Genomic DNA, 26,965 nt, shown 5'->3' with positions numbered 1-26,965 from the left:
TCATTATGGAATGTTGAAATCCTGCCCACAGCTTAAATCAGTTCAGAGCCAACAATTCCTGCACTCTAGAGACATGCCTGCCTTCTCCGAGTTTTGTGACACCTCTGAGAAATTCCCGGTCCCTGCATGCAACAATATTTATCCCTAACATGCCCCGACTTGAGCTGCACAAAAGCTTAACAAAAGGCCCCATATGAGTCATTGGGAGTTTAAGGCATATTAGGACAGATACCCACGCTCACTGTCTAGCACATTGTGTATTCCGAGGCCAGTGTTGGGAATCACTCAATAAATACCCTAATGAGAAATGTCATAGTCAATCACACACCAGTGGTACTGGTTAACACATTAATTTAAGCAATTGATTAGCCTTGGAGAGGAGTTCAATGAGATCGGATGGTCAAACAGCACAGTTTCAATGCAGAAAGATCAAAAATGACTTTCTTTTGGGATGAAAGTTATGAAAACGGAGTATTGTGATTTCTCAGTTCTTATATAACCAAAGGAAGGCAGACAGGAAATAAGATAACAAGCAGAATTGCGCGTGCGCACACACACAAGCATACACACTGATTTCCAGCTCAGCTCAGCATCACAGGGTCAGACAAATGAGCTGTCCCCCTGCTCTCTACATCTTTATTCATGTTGTCACGCACACTGCTCTCATTGCTGCACACACGACTAAACTCACTTACACAAAAACACACACTGTTCACTGTCTAAAACAGAGATAAAGTGATCTCCAGCTCCTCTGTCCAGTCAGTCATTGCACCACTCTTTCTTTACCTCTTTCCTGCAGCAGCAGCATGTGACCACGGATCAGAGAGCTTATCCATTCATACAGACGGGAGCAAGACGCACAAAAAGAGAATTTAAAGCTTTACAGTCTCACAGGTGTTAAATAAGATTTAAATTATGGTGGGAGGACGAGGAAAATGAGAGGAAATGCAAGTGGGGGTGGATTCAAGCAAAATACTGTGTTGCACAGACTGCATTTAAAATTAGCGTAACCATGGATAACCAGGATTTATCCTATACAAACTCTACTGCTTCGTGGCTTTCATAGCTACCAGAATTAGTGTGTTCTCTGGGAATCAAAGGTCAAGCATGAAAGATTCTATTGTTTCACTAGGCTGCGCAGCATGATTCAGAATTTGTGTCTGCAGATATTATATTTTACAAACTAGATCAGCCTTGTTTTGTTCCATCTTTAATATATGGGCTCCTCTTTATTATAGGTTTGCATTGAGATGCATCAAACCTTAAAACAAAGGTTTTTAAAGAAAACCATGTTCTTAATATTTTATAGGGTACAAAGAAATCATTTGCTCCATTTAGCCCAAAGCATGCATGATGGTCATTATTAATAGGTAATGTAGAATGATGGTTTGGTGCGTTAACTGGTGCGTAAATACAGTTATAAAAAACCGAGTAGGTGCACACTGACAACTAGCGGTCAGCTGAGGTAACGCAGCTGTAATACCGTTGCATGACGAGTGAACACGACCAAATAAAAATAATACTGGATCGTGAGCTTAGCATCAGATTCCACCCCTAAAAATCCAAACTAATTCCTGATATCTGTTTTAGGATACCCATATGTTTATCCACAGTAATTCTGTTATGAAATCTCGATTCTCAAACTGAAAAGCGCTTCAAAATCACAGCCAGTGCACAGCTGATGTAAATATCTCCACGTTATATTTTCTCAACATGTAGTTTAAAACATTAAATATACAAGCTTTAAATGTGCTTATTCCATATCATCGCCATATTTTGTCTTGCTTGGCTTCTTCAATTCCTCTGGTTCAGACACTGAAAGACAAACACCGGGAAACATTATTTGGACAATTTAGTTTAGAAGACAGCTGACTAGCTCTACGAAGGTGCCATGCCCTCCTCTATGGCATGCACGCCTTCAGCCAAATACCGTACTCACCCCGCGCTGGTGATCTGTCTACCACTTTTCCTGTCTCCAACAACACCCAAAGGTCCGAGCACTTTTGTGTTTCCCAGCGAGTCACTGCATAACTCCCAAATGATGATGCCACTGAGGGGGACATGATACACACTATCAGGACCATGGTGGATGCAGGGCAAGCGAATGTCTTGTGTGTATTCGGATTTATTTCCCACCTATTGAAACAAGGAGGTTCCATTGAAGAGCGTAAGGAAGTTTCCTCTGGAGGACTTTCTGAATGGCAAATAAACTGGCAGCGCCTGCAAAATAGTAACAAGTCTCAGCAGGCTCGACCTAAAATTACACAGTCAAAATGAAATAAAATGTCCTTTTTCAAGTTAGTAAATGAGCCATGGCTCACCAAGTATAAAGGTTCCAGTCCCTTTCATGAAGGCATGAGACTGACATGCAGCATAACTCCCCAGACCCTTTGAAATGACACAGGAAATGTCAGTTTTTATATGCATCCTTAATATTTCAGCACCAAGGTTATGCTTTTTCACTCAGACTTCAAACAAAACCTTACTGGGTGCTTTGCTGCCACCGCATCGTCAACTCTACTGAGACCAAGATTGACCATTGTGACGACTGTTCCAAATGCCAAAGATAAATATATGTTCTTCTTTAAAATATTTCTAATCGGTAACGTTTACACAAGACTGTTGTTATAAAACTTCCGCGCTGAAAACCAAGAAATCAACAAGAGAGGACTGACGATTTAAAAAAAACAAATATACTAGCGCCACTTAAAGGCGGGGAGGTGGTACTGCAGCTCATTTAAACCAAGTCTCTCCCTATATACCGGTATTGGAACGGGGAAAATATATTGTTTGTATTTTAGTTCTTTACATTTATATTGTATAAATCCTATGCATATGGTCTTGCTGTTATAGCTGTGAATTACACAGGACGTTCAACAGATTCACATGTGAAAGTTGGTGATTAATCACTTTTATCTCCTGTCACAAGAGCACAAACCACTGACCTCGCCTGCTGATCTTCAGCTGAAAAGTGACCACAGCAGATGTATTGATTCTTGAGTGAGCCAAGAGAAAACGTAACAGATGGAGAGAATGCAATGATTGCTCAGACACAATTAACAACACGGAGGCTTAAGTTACCGGGCAGCAATAACAAGAGCATCTGGACATCTGTTTCTGGTTGTAGAAAGCACAATAGGTGGCTGTCACTGATAAAGTGAAGTTTCCAAATAGCTTAAACTGGATATGCCAGTTCTCTTTATGCAATAGTTCATGGGAATACATTTCTAGAAGTCCTTATGGGAAACCTTTTTTTCTTTCATTTTAAACTTGTAACTAGAAATACCAATCAAGTCTCAGTCAGACTAAAGCTGCAGCCAAGAAAGGAAACAAAAGGCAAAATCATAGTTGCAAATATTATTTGAAAGATCCTGAAAGCTTCTCATCAAATACAAATCTGGTTACAAGCGTTCTTTTTCTGATTCTCTACACCAGTTACTATGCACATGAGCTGTAGAATTGTTTCACATAATAACACAACACAAAGCACCTCGAGAAATGAGGTCCATTTAATTTATAACTTTACACTGGAAAACTGTCAGTTCCATTCACATGTTGTAGCTCTTAGTTGATTATTAATGTTTATATTCTTATAAAACAAGATAGAGTCCAGACAGTCTTTACACTCCAAATCCTAATCACACCCCAGCCCTGACAGATGTGTTAACATTAGAACCACATTTTAGTGGTCTTAGAAAGCACGTTCACGCCCATACGAAAGAAACAATCAATGAGTCGCACGTACATCTGGGAGTTACATGCCGTAGCGTCTGGACACAAGCGGACACGGGCAACAGGTGAGCATTACAGTTAAGGAGAGGAAAGCAAGTGACTTAGGATGAAGACGACCCTGAAAACAAAAACCACCCCAAAATCTAGAAAATGTGTGGGGGATTCAAGTTTCATACTTCCAGATGTCTCTGAGACGAAATTAATCACAGAGGAGACATTTGAGTCACAAAACTAAGAGAAAAGAAGCTAATGGTGTGAGGGGGTTGTCAGGTCCCCTCTTCTGTTGCCTAAACGTATGAGATATAAAGGTCTCATGTCAGCCGCTGACATTGTTAATCTTCCAACGCCACCAGGACAAAAACAAGTTTCACATCAATACTTGTAAATAAATAAAGCTCTGTTCAGGGCATATCACCACCCTCAAAGACACGTGCAAACCACAACTCTGCAGACGCAAAACTGAACTGGAAGGACTCAAACCTGATGTGGAACAAACCTCTGGTCAAACTCTGGTGGACAAGTTCATGCTTTGTTCTTAGAATCATTCGATAAAGGTCAGTTCTTGTGACCACTGCAAGTACAGGTTCTAAAACTCCAACGAACTAAAAAAGGAATATTACAACAGCATTTAAGTCTCGTTCTGTCTGTAAAACATGTTAGTCCTCAACAACCGAATAAGTCCGAAATTCAGAGACATTTGATCAAGAAAAATTAAAGCCTTTATTTGGCAGCCACTTTATTATAGAACAGTGAAAATAGTTTTAATTCACCAATTTTATTTAAATATGCAATTTAATATGGCCCCATTAAGAACAGACGTACGCTTACCCTGCCATTGTTGACCATGAATATCCTTCAGTACATACTGCCAGCACATAAACATACATACACACAATACTGGTAGTGTGATTCAATCAGTAAAATCTATGTTGTGTCTTCACTGGCTGTGCAGGGGAATGACAGCCGACGGTGGGGCTTACTTCTCAATGAAAGTCGGCAAGCCATGTGCACCAGAGGTCAGTAAGGGAGTGATACAGTGAAAAGGTCCATGTCCCCTTGTACCAGATGAGTGATGGGTACTGTAGGCAGGGTTGTTTGCACAGAGGTCACCACGACCGAGGCTGGGCAGAGCGGACAAGTCGGTGACGACGCTTGTCCGTAATGTGGTCCAAAGAAGCTTGTCCAGTTCATCAAGGGAGACAACTTTTCTCTCTCACATACAAAACCATAGCAGCAGGTAGAACTCGAGGGCTTTCCACCTCGAAAAAAAAATAAACAACAACAAAATAAACCCCAATAATAATTATAATAATATTACCTTTCCCAGTAATCCACATGAAAAAGCAAGCTATGGAGATTCACCAGTTCTGGGAAGTGGCAAATGTCTTTAATCTATTCTCCTTCCCCCTGAATCCAAACCGTCAAGCAACCAACATTGTCCTCTGTTAGTCTCTTGTCAGCATTTCTGCACCGGGTTGCACTTCATCCCCGCTACTTTCCCACAGATCTAACCCCAATGCCCCCCCTCCCCACCCTTTAATCCTCCTCTCCCGGGCGAGGGTGAGAGCAGATCATCGCTCCGGTTCCGACTCCAGGGCCAGCACCCTCTTGCGCTCCCGACACTGCTTCTTGTGAGCGGGCCAGTCCCTCTGCTGGCACTGGGAGCCGCAGTAGCGCGCCACCTGACAGCGACCGCAGATGTTGAACTCCCGGAGCTGCAAGAACACACCGTCAGATTTGGCCTCCAGACTTTGAAATCCAACACTTATGAACAAAGATATGCTCCTGAATTGCTTTACAGATATTCACCAGTTAAAAAAAAGGTTGTTCAAGGTTTTAGATTGCTGAGCTCTTTTCCAAATCCAAATGACATTGAATGTTGTTTGTGTTATTAACCATTCCTTAATATTGAATAAAAAACTTCCTATTCCTAGAAATAAAGTGATACATTTCAAAACCCATGACCATATAGTGTACATACCCTCCTCTCTATGAGTGAACAAGGAGGATAATGACACTCATAGTAGGTGCAGGAGCACTCCTCCTCCTCCACCAGCTCCCCGTTAGCATTGTAGTAGCGTGTGCGACTCAGTTCCAAATACTGCTCCTCCACTGGGTCAGCTGGTACCTGCTGGATGGCCAGCCAGTACAGAGACTGCTCTCTGGAGAGGCAGGACAAGATGAGGAAGAAAAATAATTTAAGTAATGATCAAACCAGTCTTTAAAGGAGAAAAAGACAGCTCCACAATGTTGGCTATTGAGTATTCGCACCGATAACAGAAGGGGCTTCAATCTTGAATTTATCCACTTTATTTTCCACCACAACATACTGTGGCACCAGCATTCATTAGTCAGCGCTACCAGCTCCGAGCTCATTTATGCTGCTTACTTAGACATTTAAAAGACGTGATTTAGCAATAACCTGCACACCCACCTCTGTTTGCTGGAGAGCTCTTCTGGCTTGGGGCTCCAGCCAACCGGTACCAGTCGTAAATTGTCTAGCCGATTGTCCACCGTCACAGAGTTAATGTGGATGACTTGAAAACTGGGGGCGATTCCTCCTCGGTGCTTCTCCCTGAACCGAGACATTTATTCATAGCACAAGTTGATTTTCTGTAACACTTTGTTGGCTGAACAACAAACAGGACTGCAGGGCCTCCCTGATCTTTAGAGCAGTGTTGTGTTTAAAGCAAACTGTCCCAACTGCAGGCAGGTTTAGGCTGGTTATGCTCAATATACTCTAATGGATACACTATCAGCGCTAAACAAAAGTTCAAAGCGCCAAGTCTAAGACTGTGCTCAAACCAGACGAGATAAGGTTCTTACCAGAGGAGCTCGTGTAACGGTCTTCCTGCCCAGCGGCCTTTCCCAATATCAAAAGCATAGGCAAAAATCTTTGCTCCATTACCGTCAGCATCTACCTCCATGCGTGCCTGGAAAAGGAAAATACAAATGCTTAATACAGGCCCTGGACAACAGCAATACCCGAGATTACATATTTATTTGAAGCTCCTGTACCTCAAACGCATAGTTTTCCACCAGCGGTATGTCCTGCTCATCAATCAAGGTGTATTTTGTCTGGAAAAAGAGAATATGTTCACTTGCTTGTTTTTGGTTTTATTTTTAGTACTACAACCGTTTAATAGAGCCGCTCTAGATTCACAGGCTGATGGTAACTCATTACAACAAATGATCAAAAATTCTTTCCAGAGAAGGTACTTCCACAGCATGAGACCACCTACAAATAGCTGTTAACACATCATGGACTAGTGGCACAATACTGAATTTACCTAACCTGATATTAAAGGCAACGAATTTGCTTTTTATTAGACTATAATAAAAGCAGATAAAGCAAATTAAGAACAAGAAAACATGGGGGAGGGAATCACGTGTATAACCAAGCAGCAGGTGTTTTGACAGTGAAACTAAGTGTCTGTAGGTTATTGCTTGAACTGAATGAGATACACACATCTGATTTAATTGTAAGACTTTTTTTGGCATTTGCGCCAACATTCTCGACTGGTGACCCTTGAAAATGAATCGGTGACATGGCTTCAGAGCTAAATCTGGTGCTTGAAGGCAATGATGACATATACTCCCAATTTACGGGTGATGGTTACATTTCTTGGGGTGTATTGGTGTATTTTCTGAGCATTGTGAGGCTTTAAAATTCACGTGATCCCGACAGTCACCCCCCAGCCCTGCACCGGGCATGGCACACACAGCAAGGGCGGCGTTGCCAGCATACCAAAGCCTCGGAACATGCAATGTGACACTTATCTCATCTGCCAAGGATCGTTACAAGACCCTCATTCGTACAAATCAGTTGTAGGAACGTGACTTAAAACCTGTCACCCTGCAGACTGAGCCAAACAAACGGGACACGCTCGACACCCGGAGGGTGTGAGGAAGACAACCCACATCACCCGTAGTTGAACGGCATAAAACGAGGGGCGAGTTTGCAACATACCACGGGGAACATGTTAAGTTTTTGGTCAAGGCTTTCGGGTCCTGACGGTTCTTTGTCACGTCGCACAAAAGATGGACAATGGCTTCCTCATTAGCCGTCACTTCACGGTGTAATCCAGATAACGTAGCTAGCCTGGTAATGGTGGCTGCACCGACGTTTCAGTGAACCATAATAAACCCCGAAAGAGAATGCACATATCGCCGGAGAGACCGTTGAAATAACGCCTTACGTTTACATTTGTTGAATGGTTACACTGTTTACTGATGAACGACGTTAAAGCCGAACGGCTACATGCTAGTTAGCATTAGCGCCTGAACAAGAATGCGGTGGCGGAGGGGATACAGAAGCCAATTTGGCTCGACACGGCCGGCTTCTCTAATCCGTTCAAACGCGACTAAAATGACAAAAACTCACGCACACCCGCGTCGACAACTGCGTGGTAACACTTAAGGATGTGAACCCAGGTCAGTTCACTGCACTAAAAGCGGTTTTTACACTATATTTCCTGGCCCCAGTGGGCCCTTCCCTGGCCGCACATGGCAGTCCTAAGATCCAGCTCACCTTCCCGGCCACTCGGCCGAGTCGTACGATCCCAAGCTTGAAATCCGACATCAGGAAGACGGGCGGTGGCGGCGGAGAGAGGCGTTGGATCCAACCTGACCTGTGTTCTGGGTTAACAATCGCAGGGGCAGCCCCTCAGCCCCGCTGCGATGCCACTGTACGATGCCAGCTGGTTATTTGACCAGATTACAGGTTTCTTCGGCGGCAACCCAGCCTCGGTGACACACCGCTGGTGGTGGTGATGCAGAAAAGCCGAACCAGCGTTTGGGGGCGGGGCGAGATGAGCCACCAACAGACCATCCAATCACACGTGATGTTACTTTGGCTTAATACGCCGCGTTTGATCACGTTGTCCAATCAAAACCATGGATGTCTATGCCCCGCCCATTTGACGTATTACGTCCGACACTCTCGTGACAATTTCCAGCCATATTCGCGCGAAATCTTTTGCGTTTCTGGAATATGGAAACACTGATTTGATTTTCATATTTAGAAATAAGACCTCGAAAGGATTAAAAAAACATATTACAAATGATTCAAATGCCTTGATTGTGTAATAGTGTAAATAAAGTTGTCACAATTCCCACATTCAAATCTACAGCAGTCATCCCAACAGTTTAAACAGTCATTAGACACCCGCAGTAAAAAGTGTGCGAGCTCCCTCTGCAGATAAAGATCTGTACCGCCACATAACTGACTCGGTTTGTTGCGGTTTATTAGCCCATTTAATCAGTTCAACTATTCATTTCGCGTGCATAAAATGGAAAACTTATTTCTTGTGATAATTTTTTTCCAATGTAAAGTTTACTGTATCGCCATTTTTGCATGTGTATTGAAGTGCTTTATCGGATGGAACCCCTCTTTTGGTCATGTCACATCCACCTGTTTACAGTTGTTTTCATGGACTAACAAAACACCTTTTTGTGTCTTTGAACAATAGCAGCCCTGTTCCATCACTGTTCTCAGTGAAATTAGTAGAGTCCTATTGTTCAAGCCAGAAGGCGTAACTCTTCTCTGTCAAGGACCACTATCCAGTTACCTAAAGATAAGGAGCTACACAGAGAGAGGACAGAGATAATCTGAATTTCTTTATATCCATTTCCTGCTTCTAAATTGTCAAAGTTAAATGAAAAAAGTGGAGAAAAAACTGGGCAAAACCAAAAATGTTAATAAAGAGCAACAAGACATTTATAACAAGTCAACAATAGAGGAAAGGGGGGCATTCTTTCCCCTCCCCTAATTTCATCTAAGATATTTATTGTGGCCTGGCTGGCCAGAACTACAAATCATATTTCATAATATCTGTCTGGTTTCCTGGAGTCTAGAAGGGCATTTCCAAATGGATGTTGCTCAACTGTTGAAAAGCTCTGCCCTTCTCTAGGTGTGGCTGCAGAATGTCTGCTATAATCTGTGGGCAAACCACATGATGAAATTCATCCCACCTTGGAAAATTAAATCATCTCTTCTTGTGCCTCACAATGGCACCTTTAAAACAACTAAATAAAAAAGAATAAAACAGGATGATGGCAAAGCAAGTGCACAAACACCTTAAAAGCAGTTTTGACTCTTTAGAAACTAGAAGTAAAAGTATTATTAAAGTCTGCTTGTGTTCTGAACTGAAATAGTTATGCGCCTTTACATCAATATGAAACTTTTCCTCCTTTAGAGTTGGGTCAACAAAAGCCTGATGGATCGATTTGGAGCCTGTTTGAATTAATAATCCTGCAATTTCAGACAAGGTACCTTTAGCCTACAAAGTTATAATTGAAAACTTGACAATATTCTCAGTAGCCTGAAGTGGTTCCATGTTTTTACAGCTGAAGTGACCGTTCAAAAGCAGAAAAGTACAACAAAATAAGATTGCCAGGATATTAAAATGTAATATGAACATAGTCTGCAAATGGTAACCAACCACTGAGCTGACAACCAACTCAATAGCTCCAGAGCCTCTCCCCCTTGTCCAATCAGCTGGGACTTCTCCTCTCACTTCCGGGTTTCGCTCACCTGTTACACCTGCGTTACAGCGTCGTCCCGGGCTTGTGACTCCTGTTCTGCCGGTACACCTGTTGCGGTTTCATATCATGACAGCAGAACTCGCCACCTGCGATTTAATAAGCTCAGGGTCCCCGGAGGAGACCATGAAGGCACCGGCTGATTTTGAGTGTGAGGGATCCGCTTTATCCGCGTTGGGCGGCGCCGAGAAGCAGCAGGTGTCGATGGCGGCTGCGACCACCACCGATACCGAGTCTGGAATCTTCTCGGGTGAAGGTGATCTGTGTGTGGAGCACGAGTCCGAGCTCGACTGGTTCTGTGGGACCGAGCGGAAGGTGGTTTGTTTCCATTGCACCGTTGTGGGCTCTTGCCAGGGCCACACTGTGACCCCCCTGGCCGACAGAGTGGCCGTGGTAAGGGTGAGTACTCTGCGTTTCTTGGCTCCATTCAGCTATTACTTTATAAATGAGTTAATTAGTATATCTACATGGTAAAAGATGCATACATATGTAAATATAAAGTGCACTTTACTTCTATTAAGACATATTTAAAACTTCTTGAAGACAGAATTATGTCATCCCAGTTTTGCTAGTCTGTATTTATTTAATGCACATATGTTTTTAATCCTGTCATGGGTGTGTCGCCTCTTGCCACAAAGCTTTTTTTGCTGACCTATTGCCAGGTTTTTTAAAAGACAGGATTTTCTTGTTGGATTTGCAGCTAATGTTCAAGGCTTGAGAGCCTCATTCTGTGTGTGTGTGTGTGTGTGTGTGTCATTGTGCCCAGAACCAGCTGGTGGATGTGTGTGAGAAAATCCAGCTGCAGGCACTGAGGATACAGAGGTTTATTGACCAGACATTGACAGCCAAAGAACAAAAGCTTCAGGTAAGAAGTAACACCCGCTCTGCCACACACTAATGATCACAAAAACACAGTGAACATGGAAGCAATCAAGCCACCGCACACTTTTACAGACGTTTTACCATCATTTGTTTATAAGTGGTCACATGCTTTGCAAGCACAAGTTTAGATTCTGGATTCTGCCCTCTCTGGTTTTGCATCAGGGCTGCAGCTAATCATTATTTCAGGATGAAAATAAGTTATACCTTCATACACATACCAGTAAATCATTAACATTTATATTGATGCCTAATAAATAACTGTTTTCTTTCAAAAGTGTAGAGCTGGAATAGCTGGTTTTCAGAGGATGTGAGATTTTTGTAATTCACTTGACACTGAAGTTCATTTGTTTTTTTGTGTGCACGTGCATCACTGTGGTTAAAATTTACCTTCAATTAATCATGTGCATGCATAAATGCACCAAAGCGGGGGTTGACCCTCCCGTGTCCACATAATGTTATTACAGTTGTTATTGGTGTGTTGTTAACATGAAACAATGGAGAAATGTTTATAATTTCTTATAATATGTTCCCCTTTTGTTCTAGATTGCGGCGAACGGGAAGAGGGAGCAGGTCCTCGCTCAGATCAACGCAGCGCGCGAAGCCCTGGAAGAGGAGGAACAGCGTCTCCTGGAGGAGGTGCACAGAGAGGAGGAGCGGGTGGAGCAGTGCCTCCTGACCCAGAGAGCCCACTGGAGCCAGGCCCTGGAGAGTCTGTCGCAAACACGTTCCAGGCTGGTGCACATGCTGACGCACGCTGCCGACGCTCAGCTGGTGGTGAGAGCCATTTCCAGAGTCCAAGAATATCAGGGGTTTGGGGAGGGCGTCGAGCTCCTCGTGCGCTGAGAGTTGTCAGAAATGACTGATGTGATGTCTCCGTGTGTCTCGTCTTTCAGACCAGCAGCCAGGAGATTGCTGAAAGGTGAGCGCACCCACATGCGGGGTATTCGGTGATGTGTTCGCGGAAATATGTAATCATGGCATTACAGAGAGGCGATCTGTGTGTGTTGGCGTCAGGGTGGAGGAGACGGAGGGGGTCGGGAAGCCATGTGACACGGACAAACTCAACCTGAACCCCAAGTGTGGTGACAGCCGGCTGCTCAGAGGTCTGTGGGCTACTGCAGTACTGCTGGGGCCAAACGGTCAGTACTTCTAGGTCCATTAAGTCCTGATGTATTTGTCCTTTTTTGGGTCAGTTTTTATTTGAAGCAGTCGGTGATGACTTTAAATGGAAATTTTCATCCCACAGCTTATGGATCGCCTCATTTGAAGTTTGACGAGCGCACCGTTAGCCCTCTCCTGTCCCTGTCTGACGACTTCTGTACTGTGACCTTCCTACACAAACGACCCCGCCAGGTCTTGTGCTATGACCCGGCGCGCTTCGACTGTTGGCCCAACGTCCTCGGCTCCTTGTCCATGTCCTCTGGCACCCACAGCTGGGTGGTGGACGTCGGCCAGAGCGCCGCTTTTAAAGTCGGCATTTGCTACGCATCTCTGGAGCGCAAAGGGTCTGGGAGCGAGGCCCGGCTGGGCTACAACAGTCAGTCATGGGTGTTATCGCACTATGAGGGCGACTACTCCTTCTTTCACGCGGGGAAGAAAGTGCCCTTGCGGATTGTGAAGAGGCCCCAGAGGATCGGTCTGCTTTTGGACTGGCCCACGCAGACGCTGTTGTTCTACGAGGTTGACTCCGGTGCGGTGTTGTACACTCTCAACCATCCTTTTAGCGCCCCGCTGCTGCCAGCGTGTGCAGTGACTGACTGCAGTGTCACCATACTGCACTGATGGACATTCTAAAGGGAAAGTGAAATCGTTGCCAGAGGAAGATTTTCTGACATGACTGGAATGCTTCTGTTTTTAATTTATTTGAAGTTTTCTTACTTTACTGTAGCTATTGATTTGTGTTTTTACACGTTGCAGTCTGTCGATCAATAGTTTAAAAGTATTTTTAATTATTTTTTTTACATTTTGTTGTTATCACTGGTTGATCCAGGGTTGTTTTAAATGTTTTTACAATAACAGTGTTGCGGCTTCCATCTTTATCCCCATATATACAAGTCAGGAACCAAAATCATCGACGCTTTTTCTTGTTATTCTGACACGCTGGATGTCGCCACCAGGTGGCAGCAAAGCAGAAGCAGTTCTTCCGGCTGATAACGAGTAAAACAAAGTGAAACTGTGCAGACTGCCAGCAGTCAGATGGAAAGTTATAAGTACTCCTCCAGTAAAAACAGTAAGTCTAAGTTTTACTTTGAGAAATCATTTTCAAAATCTGAAACCAGAAGTTTTTCTTTTAAATTTTCCTCAATGCAGAATGAAATACATTCAGTAAAGACTTGTTTGGACACTTTCATTATTGGTAACAAACTGCTTTTGAGAATTAAAATCATTTCCTTGGATCACTACTTTTAAAACCAAAGTATATTTTAGATGCTTTATTTCCTCTTGTGATAAAGTTTACACGTTATCTTCCTGATGACATCATCGTTACAATAAAAGGCCAGTATGTGCATTCACACAGGATACAACAGGGTTCACACCTGAAGGTTAAGTGCCCTTTTCTCACAAATGCCAATAAAAGACAATCATCAATATCCGCTTGAAAAGAAATCAGGCCTCTTGTCACACACGCAACAGACAATAATGGCGCTGTTACACCAGGCCCGCTGTCTTAAGTAGCCTCAGAACACTGAATTATCAATAAGTCTTTTTTTAAATAAATATTCACATCACTGCAACCGTTGGCTCAACACAAATAAAGACACATTCAGAAAGAACTTCCCTATTTTTGTAAGTAAATCTTGTGCAATGCCTCAAAGTGTTTCGGGATTGTCCATTGTTAGAACATTCTTGTCAGCAGTGCCAGAATTACTCTTCCTTCTCCATTTTTCCCTCTTCACTTTGACACTCAGTGTGACCGGAGGCGCCTCGATGTTTAATTCTTGTCGGAGCTCCTCGAGACTCTGCTCCCATCGCCTCTCGTAGAAGATACTGAGGACGCAGCGGGACCGCCAACCATTCCGCAGAGCCCAAGGACCCAAGGAAGTGAACAGTGACTGTAAGCGGCTAGGAGAAGGTAGTAGGAAGGAATTAACATTTCAGTGTGATGTAACAGGAAATCTTTTTAAAGAGCCCAGTTTCCTGATCAGTGGCTATCAAAATGGAAAGAATTAATCCTTTAGAGATAAGGTAAGTTCAGTGCCTTTGTACATTGATCAGGAATTAGGACGTTTGGTTATTTGATGTTATCAAGGTGACCTATTTAAAAAACTTTTTTGGAACAGGTTACTGTTTTTGGTGCTTTTAATTCTGCACATAAATGCTAAAGTTAAATATCATGTGCTCTGTAAGGATAGAAGCGCTGGCCATTTACCTTGTATTTAACCTGAGGGGCCCCAGAAGTGCCCCAAGAGTGCACATAGGAAGGCCAGTCTGAGCAGCTTCAAACCACTTTACCGCCACCTCACCTGCAAACAGAAAGAGAGCCAGATAAAACAATGTGTGGGCGTGTGTGCGTATATGGGAGGTATGAAAGTGAGTCAGATGACTAAATGCCATGATGCATGGATGTACAGCTATGACTCACCCAGCATATTGGTGGGCATGCCCAGCAACGTGTGAAGCAAATCATGGACCTCTCTGTATCTCTGCATGACATAGGCTAACTCTTCATCATCCACAAACTTCACATCTGCCCTTGAGTCAGGCGTCACATGCTGACAGACAATCAAAATCAGCCAACGAGTGAAGGCAAACGTGAAAGGATAAATGAGCACAGTCAGGGGTGAAGGGTCACTCACATTGTCCTCAAGGAAACGGAGGTATTCCCTCCCAAAAGTGCCATCGGGCATGGAGGCCATCTTAGTCAGATCGAGTGTAGAAAGTCTTATTCGGGGCCGTTCCCTGCAAAGGTCGTCACAGGTAGAATTAAAAGAAAACATCACCTGACCTCTGAATACTGGCTCATTGGGTGCGTTGACGGCCTCACGTCAGGACAGCGTTGCCCTCAGGGTCGTTCCTCATCCTGTCCCTCAGATTGATCAGTGCTAAGTGTCCAGTTGTCTCCCCGAGAACAGCGACCATATCTGTCATGACAATTTCATGCCATATTAAATACAAGAAAGATTTATTTTATTAAACCGATTCAAGCATTTAAATAAAACTATTTAAGATAGTGGAATAAATTTCTGACTTGAGCGTCTACATATATTTAGGTGGCTTAATAAACTAATGTATTGACACACCGTCAGGGAGAAAAACATCAATGATTTTCTGTGGGAATATGCAAATATGTCTACAGTTTTCCACTCTCTTCATTTATTATTATTTCAATGTAATTATACATCAACTGAGACTGAGAACAGAGGTGTGGGCATGCAAGTGGAAGGATGTAAAGCGAAGGCTTGGAAAATTACTCGTAGGAAGATATAAGACTTTCCACATCACATATATACCAGCCAGCCTTCAGTGAAACAAGTAGTTGAAAATACAGACAGAAAAATATTTGGATCTTCTGTGACAGCATAGAAATCCTGCATTGAAAAGGAGGTTGAACGCTTCTGTGGTTTGCAGCAGTTTCCATAGGTCTTGCAAACAGAAGCAGCTTTGATCCTCTGTGCTTTACACCTGCGTCAGCTTCTACAACACATCTCCATCGTGACGCCAATGTGTGTTGAAAAGACTATATTTGAGTCAAGTCTTATAATATAATATAGAATCATATCAATGCACCAAGAACATCGTATCAGACTAAGTTGCTGTGCTATATTTTCGTAGAAATATCAGCAATTTGAGAGCTCAAGAGTTAGTGAATGTATCGGTTTCCACTCTTGAAATCCCCAAATCTTTTTGTTCCTTCCTGAAACCTTCAAGGTTTTGATTTACATGTGGTTGCAATTTAAACTAAAGGCATGCACAGTAAATAACCTCACCTGGAAACAACGACTTAGCGAGTCAGAAGTAGATTAGGAACAGCACCTTAACAGCATCACAATCTAAAATAACAGAGACACCAAGCTATAAGTCAGGGGTGTCCAAACTACGGCCCGCGGGCCAACTGTGGCCCTTCATCCATTTTTAATTGGCCCGCAAGACATTTTATAAATAAAATAGAATATGGCCCGTACTTCAACTTTTGCTTAAGTGTATTGGACTTTTAACACCAGGGGAAGCTACTGTTGGTGTCAAGGCAGTTACTCCACCAAAAAGGAAAACCCTGCTTTTGCGCATCACTTTGTAATAAGCGTTTTTCTGATTAACACACAGTGTACACACCGCTGTGTACAGCGCACACACTGCACACGCAAAAGCAGCTCATCTCATCTGATGCAGATTTGCTTCTTGATCAAGTGACATTTGTCTGGGTTTTTGGCACGAGTGGCGTCAGATCAGGACCACAGCTTGATGGCCCGATTTACATACCCAGCTGATACTCACCAGAATAATTTACTAAATGTATACGCACGTCCAGTTCAGTCTGTTAATGTTGATAACCATTTCAAGTGAACGTTATTATGTGTGCTCCTAAGCCTAATAACTTAAATAACAAGCTTGAAATCTACCAGTTCCATTTTCCCCTTTATTGTTTTTTCTCTGTACTGTAAATCTTCCAAGAAGAAATCTGAGGCTGCTGTTCTGGGAATGAGCTACCAAAGCTTTTTCTGAATAACTCAATAAAGATCCATTTATGGAAAGCTGTGATGAAGGCAGTTTTGTCTTTAATTATATTCAACAATATAACATATTTGACCACTTTTAATTGATTTTTCTAACTTTAATACACTAAAGTTAAGGCTATATACCTAATTTCTAGTAAGTGGCCCAGCCCCTCCTATATTTTTATGTATTTGGCCCTCGGTGAAAAAAGTTTGGACACCCTGCTATAAGTGAATATATCATACTGCAGCACTTGCAACAAGCATCCCGTGCTGATGTTTGTGTATCTCACCATGTCTGTATGGATTCTGCAGTGCAGCCACACCCGATCCAACAGCCAACAGAGCCTTCTGCATGGCTGTAGTGTGGATGTGTCCAGGATACAGGCCATCGGGGCAAACGTGCACGTCACTGCTGTGCAGCTGACGAAAACACACTTCAGGGACATAAGCAGGACATTATGAGAAACTCAACAATAACCCGGAAAATATAAAATCAATTAGATCTAATACCGGACCTTAAGTCTCTAACTCCAAAAACGTATTTTTGTTTTATAGCCATTATCTGTGTAGATTCTCAATCATCCAGGTCATTGTAGAAAACTACATAGATAGACATAGACATAGAAAACTACCTTGGATTTTATAGCCATTCATAGATAAAGTGGCTGGTGTGATGTCATACCTCAACCCTCGCAGCTGATTGTATGATGTTTTTTTGTTGTTGTTTTTTTAAATCAAATGCTGTTATTTCTGTGGCAGATGTAACAGGATGCACCACAAATTCAATGAGAGGATGAGGCTTTGTGTTGTTTTTAGACAGCAGGGGGTTTTTCCTTCCATGGGTACCATATAGGGCCAGTCCCTTTCATTTTTTGTAACTGGTGTTCTGGACAAGTCATCGATGCACTCTTGGAGTAATTTTGGTAAGCTGACTACTCCTTTGAAAGCTCATCACTGTTCCCAGTTTTCTCCATTTGCCCATGGTTTAATGGAGTCTCAATGCCTTTGTTTTTTAATTTCCTTCAATTGTTCAATTGTGACATGATGTATTTCTTTTCAAGCTCTTGAAGCGTACTTCATGTCATCCGACAAGTTCTGTTTAAGCAAATGAAACCAGAATTTTCGTACTTCAATTTGTGTCTACTCGGATTATCGTTGTCTGGTCTTAAACATGAAACAAGTGGGATAAATATGGATGAAAATAAGAAATCAGGTAGAGTTAATTACGGCACTATATAACCAAATATAGCTAATAAGACAAAATAGTATAGTTTTTCCCGACGTATCTGGATTAGGTTCCGAGAGCGCAGCGACTTGTATAAACTATTTTTAAACTTTTCGAAAGCTTTAAATTGTAATTTTAAACAGGCACTCTTAAGGTTAACCTGTTAGGACCCCTATTGCGCATGTGCAGTATTGCTAGCATAACAACGCTTACTGCGTACAGTGATAGAATCAATTTCCATTTATTTTATTATTTTTTTAAATGTATGTGCGTCTCAGCAATTACATCCAAAATGAATTAATACAGCCGTGAGCAGTTTAAGAGCCGGTGCTCTGGGACAGAAGATTTCAACAAGATCTGACACTAGAGGGCTCCGTATAGGTTAAACTTCACAACCACGCTACTGTACATATAATTGCAACGCCAATTAAATTGGCGCTGAATTAATGTGACAGCCATTTCACAACTTTTTTTTAATTAACTAACGCCAAGGTAGAGACCATGCAGGACATACGTATGTGAAAATAAATTACCTTTGGAGACTAAAACACCTTCTCGCTGGTTTAGACGATTTAAGGATTTGCACAAGTTCGACCACATCGTGACTCGCGTTTTTGCGCATGTGCGGTATTATAAAACTACGTTGTTTTTTTTATTTTAATCCACTTGTTTTGTTCTCTGGAGTCGCCCTGGCAGGGCGGGGTTTTTTAAATCTTTTATAGCTACGATTACGACAGCGTCGATAATTGAGCTAAAGGTTAAATTGCCCTTCCCATCTGTTGGGTAATGGACACTTTAACGTTTGTCATTTGTGGCAAAGTCAAGATTCCAAGGTTAGCTGGTGATTCTGAGTGCCCCCGAAAATATGTGTGCGTCTTCGCTAAACTCGGGACTACAGGTTTCTCCAAACGACCCAGTTTGGAGAAACCCACGGTGGGGATTACCCACTAAATGTTCAAGTTAGCTTTACCCAGGAGTAAAAGTACGGCATAACTAGTGTTTCGTTTCGCGTCTTTTTACAGAGACGAAACGAGTCATATGTACGCCCCAAATGTATTTTACGGTAGGTGGCTGGGTTGTGTATGTGCTGACGTGTAGCGTGGGTGTGTGCACAAACTATGAAATGCTGCCGTGGGATTGTTCTCTAATACTGAAGCGGACGCGCACTTTTGTTAGCTGGGTGAGTAAAGAGTTTACTCTGGTGCTCTGGTGCAGGACATGCGGAGTCTCGACCCTGAATTCTCCGCAACATTACGGGGGAACATGGCGACATGGCCGCGCTAAGGGGAAGCAGCTCTGCAGACAGCTGCGGTTTGAAATTTGGGTGTAGTTTGTAAAAGTTGTTGACACTTCGTTTTTAATCCGCCGGAGATTGAGATTATTCGTTGCTAGTCCAGAAAACGCTTTCACACCACGTCCCAGCCTCTGTTTGCATTGCAGACCCCCCGGACGCGTTTAAACTCAACCATTTGTGTTGAAAAACTGTTTCCACACTGTCCGAGTTTCTTGTGTTCCTATTTTAAGATTCAGAAATGTCAAGTGTGTGATGTGTATCACGATAATAATTCTAAATAAAGCGGTTAGAGGTGTTTTGGCGCAACTGAGCGATTTGCTGCGTCCTGAGCTTTTCGTGCGAAACGTTGTCTTATTTGATCTTTGACCTGTTTTTTTGCAGTGCTTCAACATCAGTCTGGGGGTTTTGTTTGTGCTGCTCTGAACTAAATGATCCTGTTGTTGACTCTGAACACGCATGACATGCACGAAACCTGTAAAAGAGGTTTTATGTTGTGTGTCAAGGGTGAAGCCAGAGATCTTAAACCAGATAATTGTGGTGTCGCTGGAGTCTTTTAAAAAGATAGTGACTTGTATGTAACTTGAAATGTATAAATAGGTATTTGGATCAGACCGTGCTGTGTGGTTTTGTTTTTTAGAATTGTTTTTTTTTACGGAACAGGCAAAAAAAAGGGTCATATGGTTGAGTGTTTAAGTCTCATGATGGGTAATTTACGTGATATTTAAGTCATGAGAATCACGTCATCATTGCACATCCTGCAGATGTTGTTTGTCTTGGAGATCCCATTTAATAGATTTGTTATTAAAAAAAAAAAAAAAAAAACTTTTTTCCTAGAACCAGAAAATAGGAACTTGGATGTTTTGCTTATTTTAAGAAATTGCTCGTTGTCATGGAAACCAAACTGCATCATGGGAAGAAAATATAGTCTCTTGATCAAAGTTAGGAAACCCTGATGAGTGTAGAGTACAGCAAATATCTGAAGCTACATATGGATCCTATTAGAATGTTGCAGGTTCCGTTCAGGTAAAACTAACCAGGAGTCTTTTCTGTGAAGCCACCCAAAACTACCTGAAACCCTCCTCCTGTGGCTTTTCTGAAATCCCTGCCACTGCTGACATTCCTCTCAATAAGGTCACATCGAGAGTATAAGAGCAGTGGGGGGGGGGTGGAAACAACATTTCAGCTTTACGGTATCAGCACATCCTTTACCAGTAAAGCAGATGTAACACCTGACTGGGAATTTCTATTTCTCTTTTTCAAAAAACACTCGGGTGACCTGAATGTGTCAGTAAGGAGCAATTTGGTGTTTAGTGAATGACTTGAGAGCTTTCATGGCAGCAAAAGCCCACAGTTGCAGCCGTCCAGCACAGAATTTGCATGTGTGAGTAATGAGCAGTCAAATATGGTCTTGGTTATTCAAAATAATTCATTATGACATTTGTAAAGGGAGTAACGCTCCTCATTCCTTTTCCCAAAAGTGCTTTCATGGTCACATGCATTGGTGCCATTTATAGGAGCTTTTTGTGAGGAGTTACGGTCCATTAGGGAAGTGCTCGGTCGTGGTATCGCCAGGTCGAAACGGTTGCAGAACGAAAGAGATCTGTCTCTAATTTGGTAAAGAAATGATTGTCATAGTTTCGTGGGGTGTGTAGTCGCTCTAGTGTCTCATCTTTGGACTTGTGGCCTTTATTTAATCACCACAAAGCTTGAGGTTAAATAACTGCTGTTAGACATTTGTACCGTTTGCTGCACTCAAAACAAGGTCCCTCCTTTATAGAGGACGGGTCAAAGAGGAGGCGTTTGACTCTTTGACTGAATATCTTCTAGCTTTTTGGAGCCATAGAGGAACTGGTGGCACAATAATCCTTGCTTGTCGTTAAACATCCATTATCTTCCTTGACAGGAACTCACAACAGATTGATGGGGAAGAATGGCTCGGATTTCAATGGACTGCTCCTCATCTTTGCCGGGGATTCCCCTCAGTGTGTTGTCGGTGCCCATGGAGAACAAATATAAATGTCAGCAGTGTCTCCAGGTGCTGAGGAAGCCTGTCCAGGCTCAGTGTGGTCACCGCTTCTGCATCCATTGCTTCAAGGAGCTCACCAGGTAGACTGGAGGTCCTCAGACCACCCACAGCCTCGTGCAATGCAAACCTCTTCCCTGTCCGATGCTTATACACTAATGAAACACGCTTCCGCACACCCAGTGGGCTCATTTCTGCTCAACTCTGAGAAAATCTCGGCCTCCAACGTTCAGTTGCTTTATTCCAACTCATCCTTCCATGACTGGACTCTAAGATTGAAGTCAGTGAATCAGAAGGATGTGACCATCCTGGCTCATTCTTAAGGTTTCTTTTTTTACCTCTTTGTCCTGTCATTTTTACCTCAAATGCATCCTGAGTGCTTTTGCTTTTCATTAGTTTAAACACCAACCAGCAAATAAAGATGCTGGTTCAGCAGTTCCTAATCTTGTTATCTCCTTTTACAAAGCATGTTTATCATCTGAGGTTCAAATGTCACATCATTTTGCACCTGTACAAAGGAGCAATTGTCACTGACCTCATCATTGGGATCATATTGAAAATAAATTCAATTATTTTATTTTTTTTCTTAGTTCTGGGCCAAAACCATGTGAAGCCTGCCGCCAAGAGGAGATATACGAAGAGCCCATTTCCGTTCTAAATAGTAACGAGGTAATTATGTGGTTCTGATCTTGCATTGTAGCCCAATGAGACATCTTCCTTCCCACTGTGACTCAGTCAGGCTTCCCCCTCCTCACTGACTCCCACAATCACGCCTGTTATGTCTATCTGGTGGGATAACTCATAGCTTCCCGGGATCACTGTGTTCTGACTCCACCACCAGGTATTTCCAGACAACGCCGCTGGACGAGAGATAGCAAGCCTCCCTGCCAGGTGCTTGAACCAGGGCTGCAGTTGGACCGGCTCTATAAAGCAGTATGAGGTGAGGGAGAAAAAACTGTTTGAGGCTGTGGTCGTGGCTTTCAGCTGTCTTTTCCCCTAAACTGCTGGTCTGAATCAGCCTTTCTTCCTTTTCAAACCACCTGTCGCAGTCCACGTAGCGGCCTTTTCTGTTCCTCTCAACCCAATTTACAGCAGAGGGAAACAGAAACAGGAAGTGGAACCTTACAGCCTGGAAAGTCCCTGCATGTCCACATTTCCAGCTCAGCTAACAACAACAAATCAGTGGGAAAGTACCAGTGTAGTATGAAAGGCCATTCAAGTCCAGATCAGCTTTAGCTCTCGTGAACAGTTCCTTGACTACTGCAACAAGCCGGAACCACTTTTTCACGGTTTTTCACCAAAAGTTCACGCGGGAACTCCTCGGAATTTGGTGTAAAGGAGAAGGTTCCGACACGAACTGTGTCTGTTTGAGCGGGAAGAAAAGGCTCAGCTGCATTTCTGAGACCAGTTTGTGTCGCCCTGGTCGAATGAGAATGTGTGTCCTCCGATTGCATCTGTGTGGACTCTAAATAGTGCAGACAGCAAGGTTGCCCCACCCCACTGCTGTCACGGCATCTTATCATGCTGCTCCTTTCAGTTGGCGGTTTGACTAATCGCAACCAAATGCAGATGAGCCAGCAAGACAGGAAATATTGAAATGATAGGTGACGGCGCGGCAAGAACTGGAGCTTACTTTGTGTGTCTAACAAATAAGGCTCATTGGGTTATAGTTTGCCATTTTTGAGCCGAAAGATGAAATAAATGATCAATGTCGGCGCGTACAGTTGTGGTTTAAGACCGGCAATGTGGAAAGAGCTGCGCTAGTTAGCACGCTGTTTCGAAGACCGAGCAAGGCGAAGCAACGTGCTGCTCAGCAGGATTGGTGGGGCTGGTTTTGGTTTAAAGATGATTCATAACTAGTTATGGTTTGTCGATGTGGGAGTCGGCGTTGACACATTTCTTGAAATAGTCAAATATGAAAAACAGGCTTACCAACTGTAGCCGCTGCTTTCTGGCTCCATGTGCACCGCTGTTAGTCATCCAGAAACATTCACTTCCGGGGCAGTCGGCGCGCATCACAGCTCTGTGGTCATTTCCTGTTTAGTTTTGGAGCTTTTTTTTTTTTTTTTTTAATGAATATAGATTTTTGCGGGCTATTTTCACCAAATGCTGTGACACTTTATTGCTTCAACAGTTTAATATTTCTGCTTTTTATGTTGAATTGTTAGGAAGTGTGAGTGGTGTCTGTCCCATAAGTCTGACGCTAAAACACCGCTGTCCACGTTGTAGGCTCAGCACGAAGGCCGCTGCGAATTGGAGCAGATTAAGTGCGACGCCTGCCAAGCCTCCGTCCTCCGTGCGGAGATCGACAGACATAACGAGAGAGAATGTGAAGCCCGGACGCTCAACTGCAAATACTGCAAACTCACCTTCCATTTTAAAGACATCAAGGTGAGACAAAGCTGGTGTTTGAATGCAAACCAAAAGGGAAGATCTCACGTTTTCTGATTTTGTTTCAGGCCCACGATGACATCTGTTTGAAGTTCCCCTTACCCTGCAAGGACTGTGGGAAAAAGAAGATCCCCAGAGAAAAGGTTCGAGCGGCGCTCTGTTTTGAGCTTGTGCCAACGCGGTCTAAACTATAATATTTCAACGGCCCCGTTTTTGTCCTCTCCACCTTCAGTTCAACGAGCACATCCGGTCCTGCGCCAAGTCCAAAAGTGCCTGTCCCTTCAGCGAAGTGGGCTGCAAATCTGTGGTGGGTACCTGCCCGTTTAACAGGAAAATCCGTTTGTGAAGTTTTGTTGAGCGTCAGGTCTGTTTTCCTTTCCCAGGTGGACAACGGAAAGCTCAGGGAGCACGAGCACAGCAGCACCGTGGAACACCTGCACCTGCTGCTGCCCATGGTGCTGTCCTTGACCCGGACGCGGGCGGAGGTTTCCGAATCCGGGGAGTGGCAGGAGGATTCTGGTCTAGGCCTGTACCGGGCTCCTGAGGAGGGAGTTAATGTGGGCGCCGGAGCTGCAGCCTCCGTGCACGCTGTGGACTTGGAAAAAAAGGTGCGTCTGGTGGCTCGGCGCCTTTTTAGCGTCTCGATACTTTACGTGGCTTCTCACACATCGGTTGGCGTTTTCGCGACAGGTGACGGCTCTAGAAAACATCATCTGCGTCCTGAACCGAGAGGTGGAGCGCAGCGCGTTGAAAGTGGAGGCTTTCGCACACCAGCATTGTTTAGACCAGGAAAAGATCGAGAACCTGGTGAGCAAAGTGGGTCAGCTGGAACGGGCGATCGCCATGAGAGACCTGCAGCTGTCTGAGACCGAACAGATGGTGCGAGAGCTCCAGTCCTGCACCTACGATGGGATATTCGTCTGGAAAATCTCCGAATTCTCACGTCGCAGGCAGGAAGCCGTGGCCGTCCGCATGCCTACGATGTTCTCGCCAGGTGAGCGGAGACGCGCATGGAGTTATTTTTGTTGGCGAGGATGCTTCAAGGCTAACGTGACACTCTGGTTTTGTTCCACGCAGCATTTTACTCCAGTAAATACGGCTACAAAATGTGCTTGAGGTTGTACTTGAACGGAGATGGGACGGGGCGAGGGACGCACCTCTCACTGTTCTTTGTGGTCATGAGGGGCAAGTGTGACGCGCTGCTCAAATGGCCGTTCAGTCAGAAGGTAAATGGATTTCCCAGGGTCACGAAAGCTCCCACCGATCCCTCGGACCAGCCTCTATATATGGCAGGCATGTCCAAACCCAGTCCTCGAGGGCCACAATCCAGCCGTGTTTTCTGTCCTACCAGGCTGAAAATGCATTCAGCGGGATCGAAAACCCGGCTGGATCGTGGCCCTCGCGGACTGAGTTTGGACATGCCTGATATATGGTATTCCTCCCTGCCTCTCCAGGTGACCCTGATGCTCTTGGACCAGAACAACAGGGAACACATCATCGACGCCTTTCGCCCTGATGTGACCTCCAGCTCCTTTCAGCGGCCCATCAGTGAGATGAACATCGCCAGCGGCTGCCCGCTCTTCTGCCCGCTGGCTAAACTGGCCGGCAAGAGCCCGTATCTGAAGGACGATACCATTTTCATCAAAGCTATCGTAGACCTGACAGGCTTATAGGGTGTGTACTGTGGAAGTTAAAGCACCAGAATATCAAAAACCAATATGAAAGAATAGCAACTGTGGCAATAATAATAATAATAACAATAGATTTATACATATATATCACACATAAACAACTATTACAATATATAAAAATGGTGATCTATGGTGGTTATAGTTCTCCATTTAATAAATTATTATTTTGTATTATATGTTTTGAAACATGTCTATAACTAGAAGTATAAATTCTATAAACTATGTAATAACTTATAACTTTGAACTAAAACTTAAGCTAAAACTTTTTCACGCATTTACAATAATTGTCCTATATGCATCAATATATTAGCTCATTTGTTCATTATTGGAAAGATCTTTAAACAATCTTTATAACATATATATTTAAAGATACTTATAATTTATATATAATCTTTTATCTCACTCTAAACTGTAGATTTAAAGAATACATTTGACAACAAACGGCTTTATACAAAGGAAATGTGCTTGGCAAGCTGTTTCTGCTGCTGAATTACACTTAGAAGTGATGATAATTACATTTAGATTTAATATTACCTGGTTGGCGAGTGAATGAGCCCGTCTACTACCTGTTCAAAGTCTTTCTAGTGTATCTTTAGAATGTAACCTTAAATGTTAAATATCTTCTATTGGATTATATTCTATGCAAGAAAAAACTAATAATCACTTTGATTAAATGTTGGAATTATTAGAATGGGGGTTAACTGTTTAACTTTTCAGTGACTATATAACTGTATTTAATACAGAAAATACTGTGTGTTTGAATCTATATTGATGCTTCACAGTTTTGTTTTGCCAGCTAGAATGTGCTGTTGTGATGGAAAAACTGGGTTGTTGCCATAGCAGCATAAAGGTTCCGCCGTGTGATTTGTAAAATGAATTTTTTTCACAGTTCATGTGCAAGATTAAAAAATCATAAGCGTTCAGCTTTGGACTTCACCGGGTATGAATATATTTATTATTTAGAAAGACATTTGGGTTGTTTGGACATCAGTACTGCTGCATCCTGGTCCTTCAGGGCAAAATCTGTCTTTTTTCTTGTCGTTTGTCTTTAGTTGAGTGATTTTTGCCAACTAACTACTCATTTCCACCTCTTCAGTCATCAGCCTTTAATTCTCTTTCTTACCTCATATATGTCTCACATTAGAAAACAGTTTCTTTGTCATCTTATCTTCCAGAAAGTAGCAACATTTTTTTTCCCCGGACCCAATAATTCAGCGAGAACTTCACTCTTCCTCTATGAAATGCTTGAATTTATTGAACTAATGCTGAGAAAACATTCAGAGCTTTAAATCTCCTGTATTGTGCAGAATTGGAGGTAGTACACACACAAATAGTTAAGTTTGATGTGAAAATGAGATCTGAACAAAAATCATGCAATTTTGCACCAAAAATACAAATATGTTTCTCTGGCACCAAATCAAGTACCAAATATTTCTAAAATTATAGTATTAGAACAACAATAATAGAGTTGCTTTAGGCAAATTGTTGGTGTAGTGGTTTAAAGCAGTGATCTTTTATCCAGTAGGATGT

At 43.0% G+C, this 26,965-nt stretch overlaps 5 protein-coding genes across 11 annotated transcripts; 2 read left to right on the top strand and 3 right to left on the bottom strand.

Moving 5' to 3' along the window:
• Positions 1–1,679: 1,679 nt before the first annotated feature.
• Positions 1,680–2,681, bottom strand: tmem141 (transmembrane protein 141). Its single transcript, XM_003965473.3, has 5 exons — positions 2,487–2,681; positions 2,322–2,388; positions 2,137–2,220; positions 1,940–2,050; positions 1,680–1,815 (listed from the first exon to the last, which is right to left on the bottom strand). Exons 1-5 carry the CDS (start codon positions 2,538–2,540, stop codon positions 1,754–1,756), a joined length of 378 nt encoding a protein of 125 aa, XP_003965522.1. The 5' UTR covers positions 2,541–2,681; the 3' UTR covers positions 1,680–1,753.
• A 1,754-nt stretch (positions 2,682–4,435) lies between these two features.
• Positions 4,436–8,549, bottom strand: zmynd19 (zinc finger, MYND-type containing 19). The gene is made up of 6 exons (XM_003965380.3): positions 8,264–8,549; positions 6,751–6,810; positions 6,559–6,665; positions 6,167–6,307; positions 5,714–5,894; positions 4,436–5,447 (listed from the first exon to the last, which is right to left on the bottom strand). Exons 1-6 carry the CDS (start codon positions 8,312–8,314, stop codon positions 5,304–5,306), a joined length of 684 nt encoding a protein of 227 aa, XP_003965429.1. The 5' UTR covers positions 8,315–8,549; the 3' UTR covers positions 4,436–5,303.
• A 1,709-nt stretch (positions 8,550–10,258) lies between these two features.
• Positions 10,259–13,734, top strand: bspry (B-box and SPRY domain containing). Its single transcript, XM_011604833.2, has 6 exons — positions 10,259–10,674; positions 11,042–11,140; positions 11,701–11,931; positions 12,051–12,076; positions 12,172–12,296; positions 12,404–13,734. Exons 1-6 carry the CDS (start codon positions 10,345–10,347, stop codon positions 12,937–12,939), a joined length of 1,347 nt encoding a protein of 448 aa, XP_011603135.1. The 5' UTR covers positions 10,259–10,344; the 3' UTR covers positions 12,940–13,734.
• coq4 (coenzyme Q4 homolog (S. cerevisiae)) lies at positions 13,575–23,356 on the bottom strand. Of its 2 annotated transcripts, none has more exons than XM_029837993.1 (7): positions 23,286–23,356; positions 17,102–17,245; positions 15,143–15,239; positions 14,955–15,057; positions 14,741–14,870; positions 14,528–14,621; positions 13,575–14,220 (listed from the first exon to the last, which is right to left on the bottom strand). In XM_029837993.1, the coding sequence occupies exons 2-7, from the start codon at positions 17,163–17,165 to the stop codon at positions 13,968–13,970; spliced, it is 741 nt and encodes a 246-aa protein (XP_029693853.1). In that variant the 5' UTR covers positions 17,166–17,245; positions 23,286–23,356; the 3' UTR covers positions 13,575–13,967. The 2 variants fall into 2 exon arrangements, with proteins under 2 accessions (XP_029693853.1, XP_011603132.1); XM_011604830.2 differs by lacking the exon at positions 23,286–23,356 and adding an exon at positions 18,570–18,704.
• Positions 14,099–26,371, top strand: traf2b (Tnf receptor-associated factor 2b). 6 transcript variants are annotated; one of them, XM_029837985.1, is made up of 11 exons: positions 14,099–14,230; positions 21,234–21,436; positions 21,944–22,022; positions 22,195–22,293; positions 23,583–23,744; positions 23,813–23,887; positions 23,977–24,051; positions 24,128–24,352; positions 24,435–24,738; positions 24,822–24,970; positions 25,199–25,439. In XM_029837985.1, the coding sequence occupies exons 2-11, from the start codon at positions 21,261–21,263 to the stop codon at positions 25,415–25,417; spliced, it is 1,563 nt and encodes a 520-aa protein (XP_029693845.1). In that variant the 5' UTR covers positions 14,099–14,230; positions 21,234–21,260; the 3' UTR covers positions 25,418–25,439. The 6 variants fall into 6 exon arrangements, with proteins under 6 accessions (XP_029693845.1, XP_029693844.1, XP_011603133.1 ...); XM_029837984.1 differs by having other exon boundaries at positions 14,207–14,343; XM_011604831.2 differs by lacking the exon at positions 14,099–14,230 and adding an exon at positions 18,732–18,869.
• The last annotated feature ends 594 nt before the right edge of the window (positions 26,372–26,965 follow it).

The sequence above is a fragment of the Takifugu rubripes genome, chromosome 6 (assembly GCF_901000725.2).
Source record: "Takifugu rubripes chromosome 6, fTakRub1.2, whole genome shotgun sequence".
Lineage (NCBI taxonomy): Eukaryota > Metazoa > Chordata > Actinopteri > Tetraodontiformes > Tetraodontidae > Takifugu > Takifugu rubripes.
Note: the sequence above shows the minus strand (reverse complement) of the source record. Positions and strands in the feature narration are given on the sequence as shown.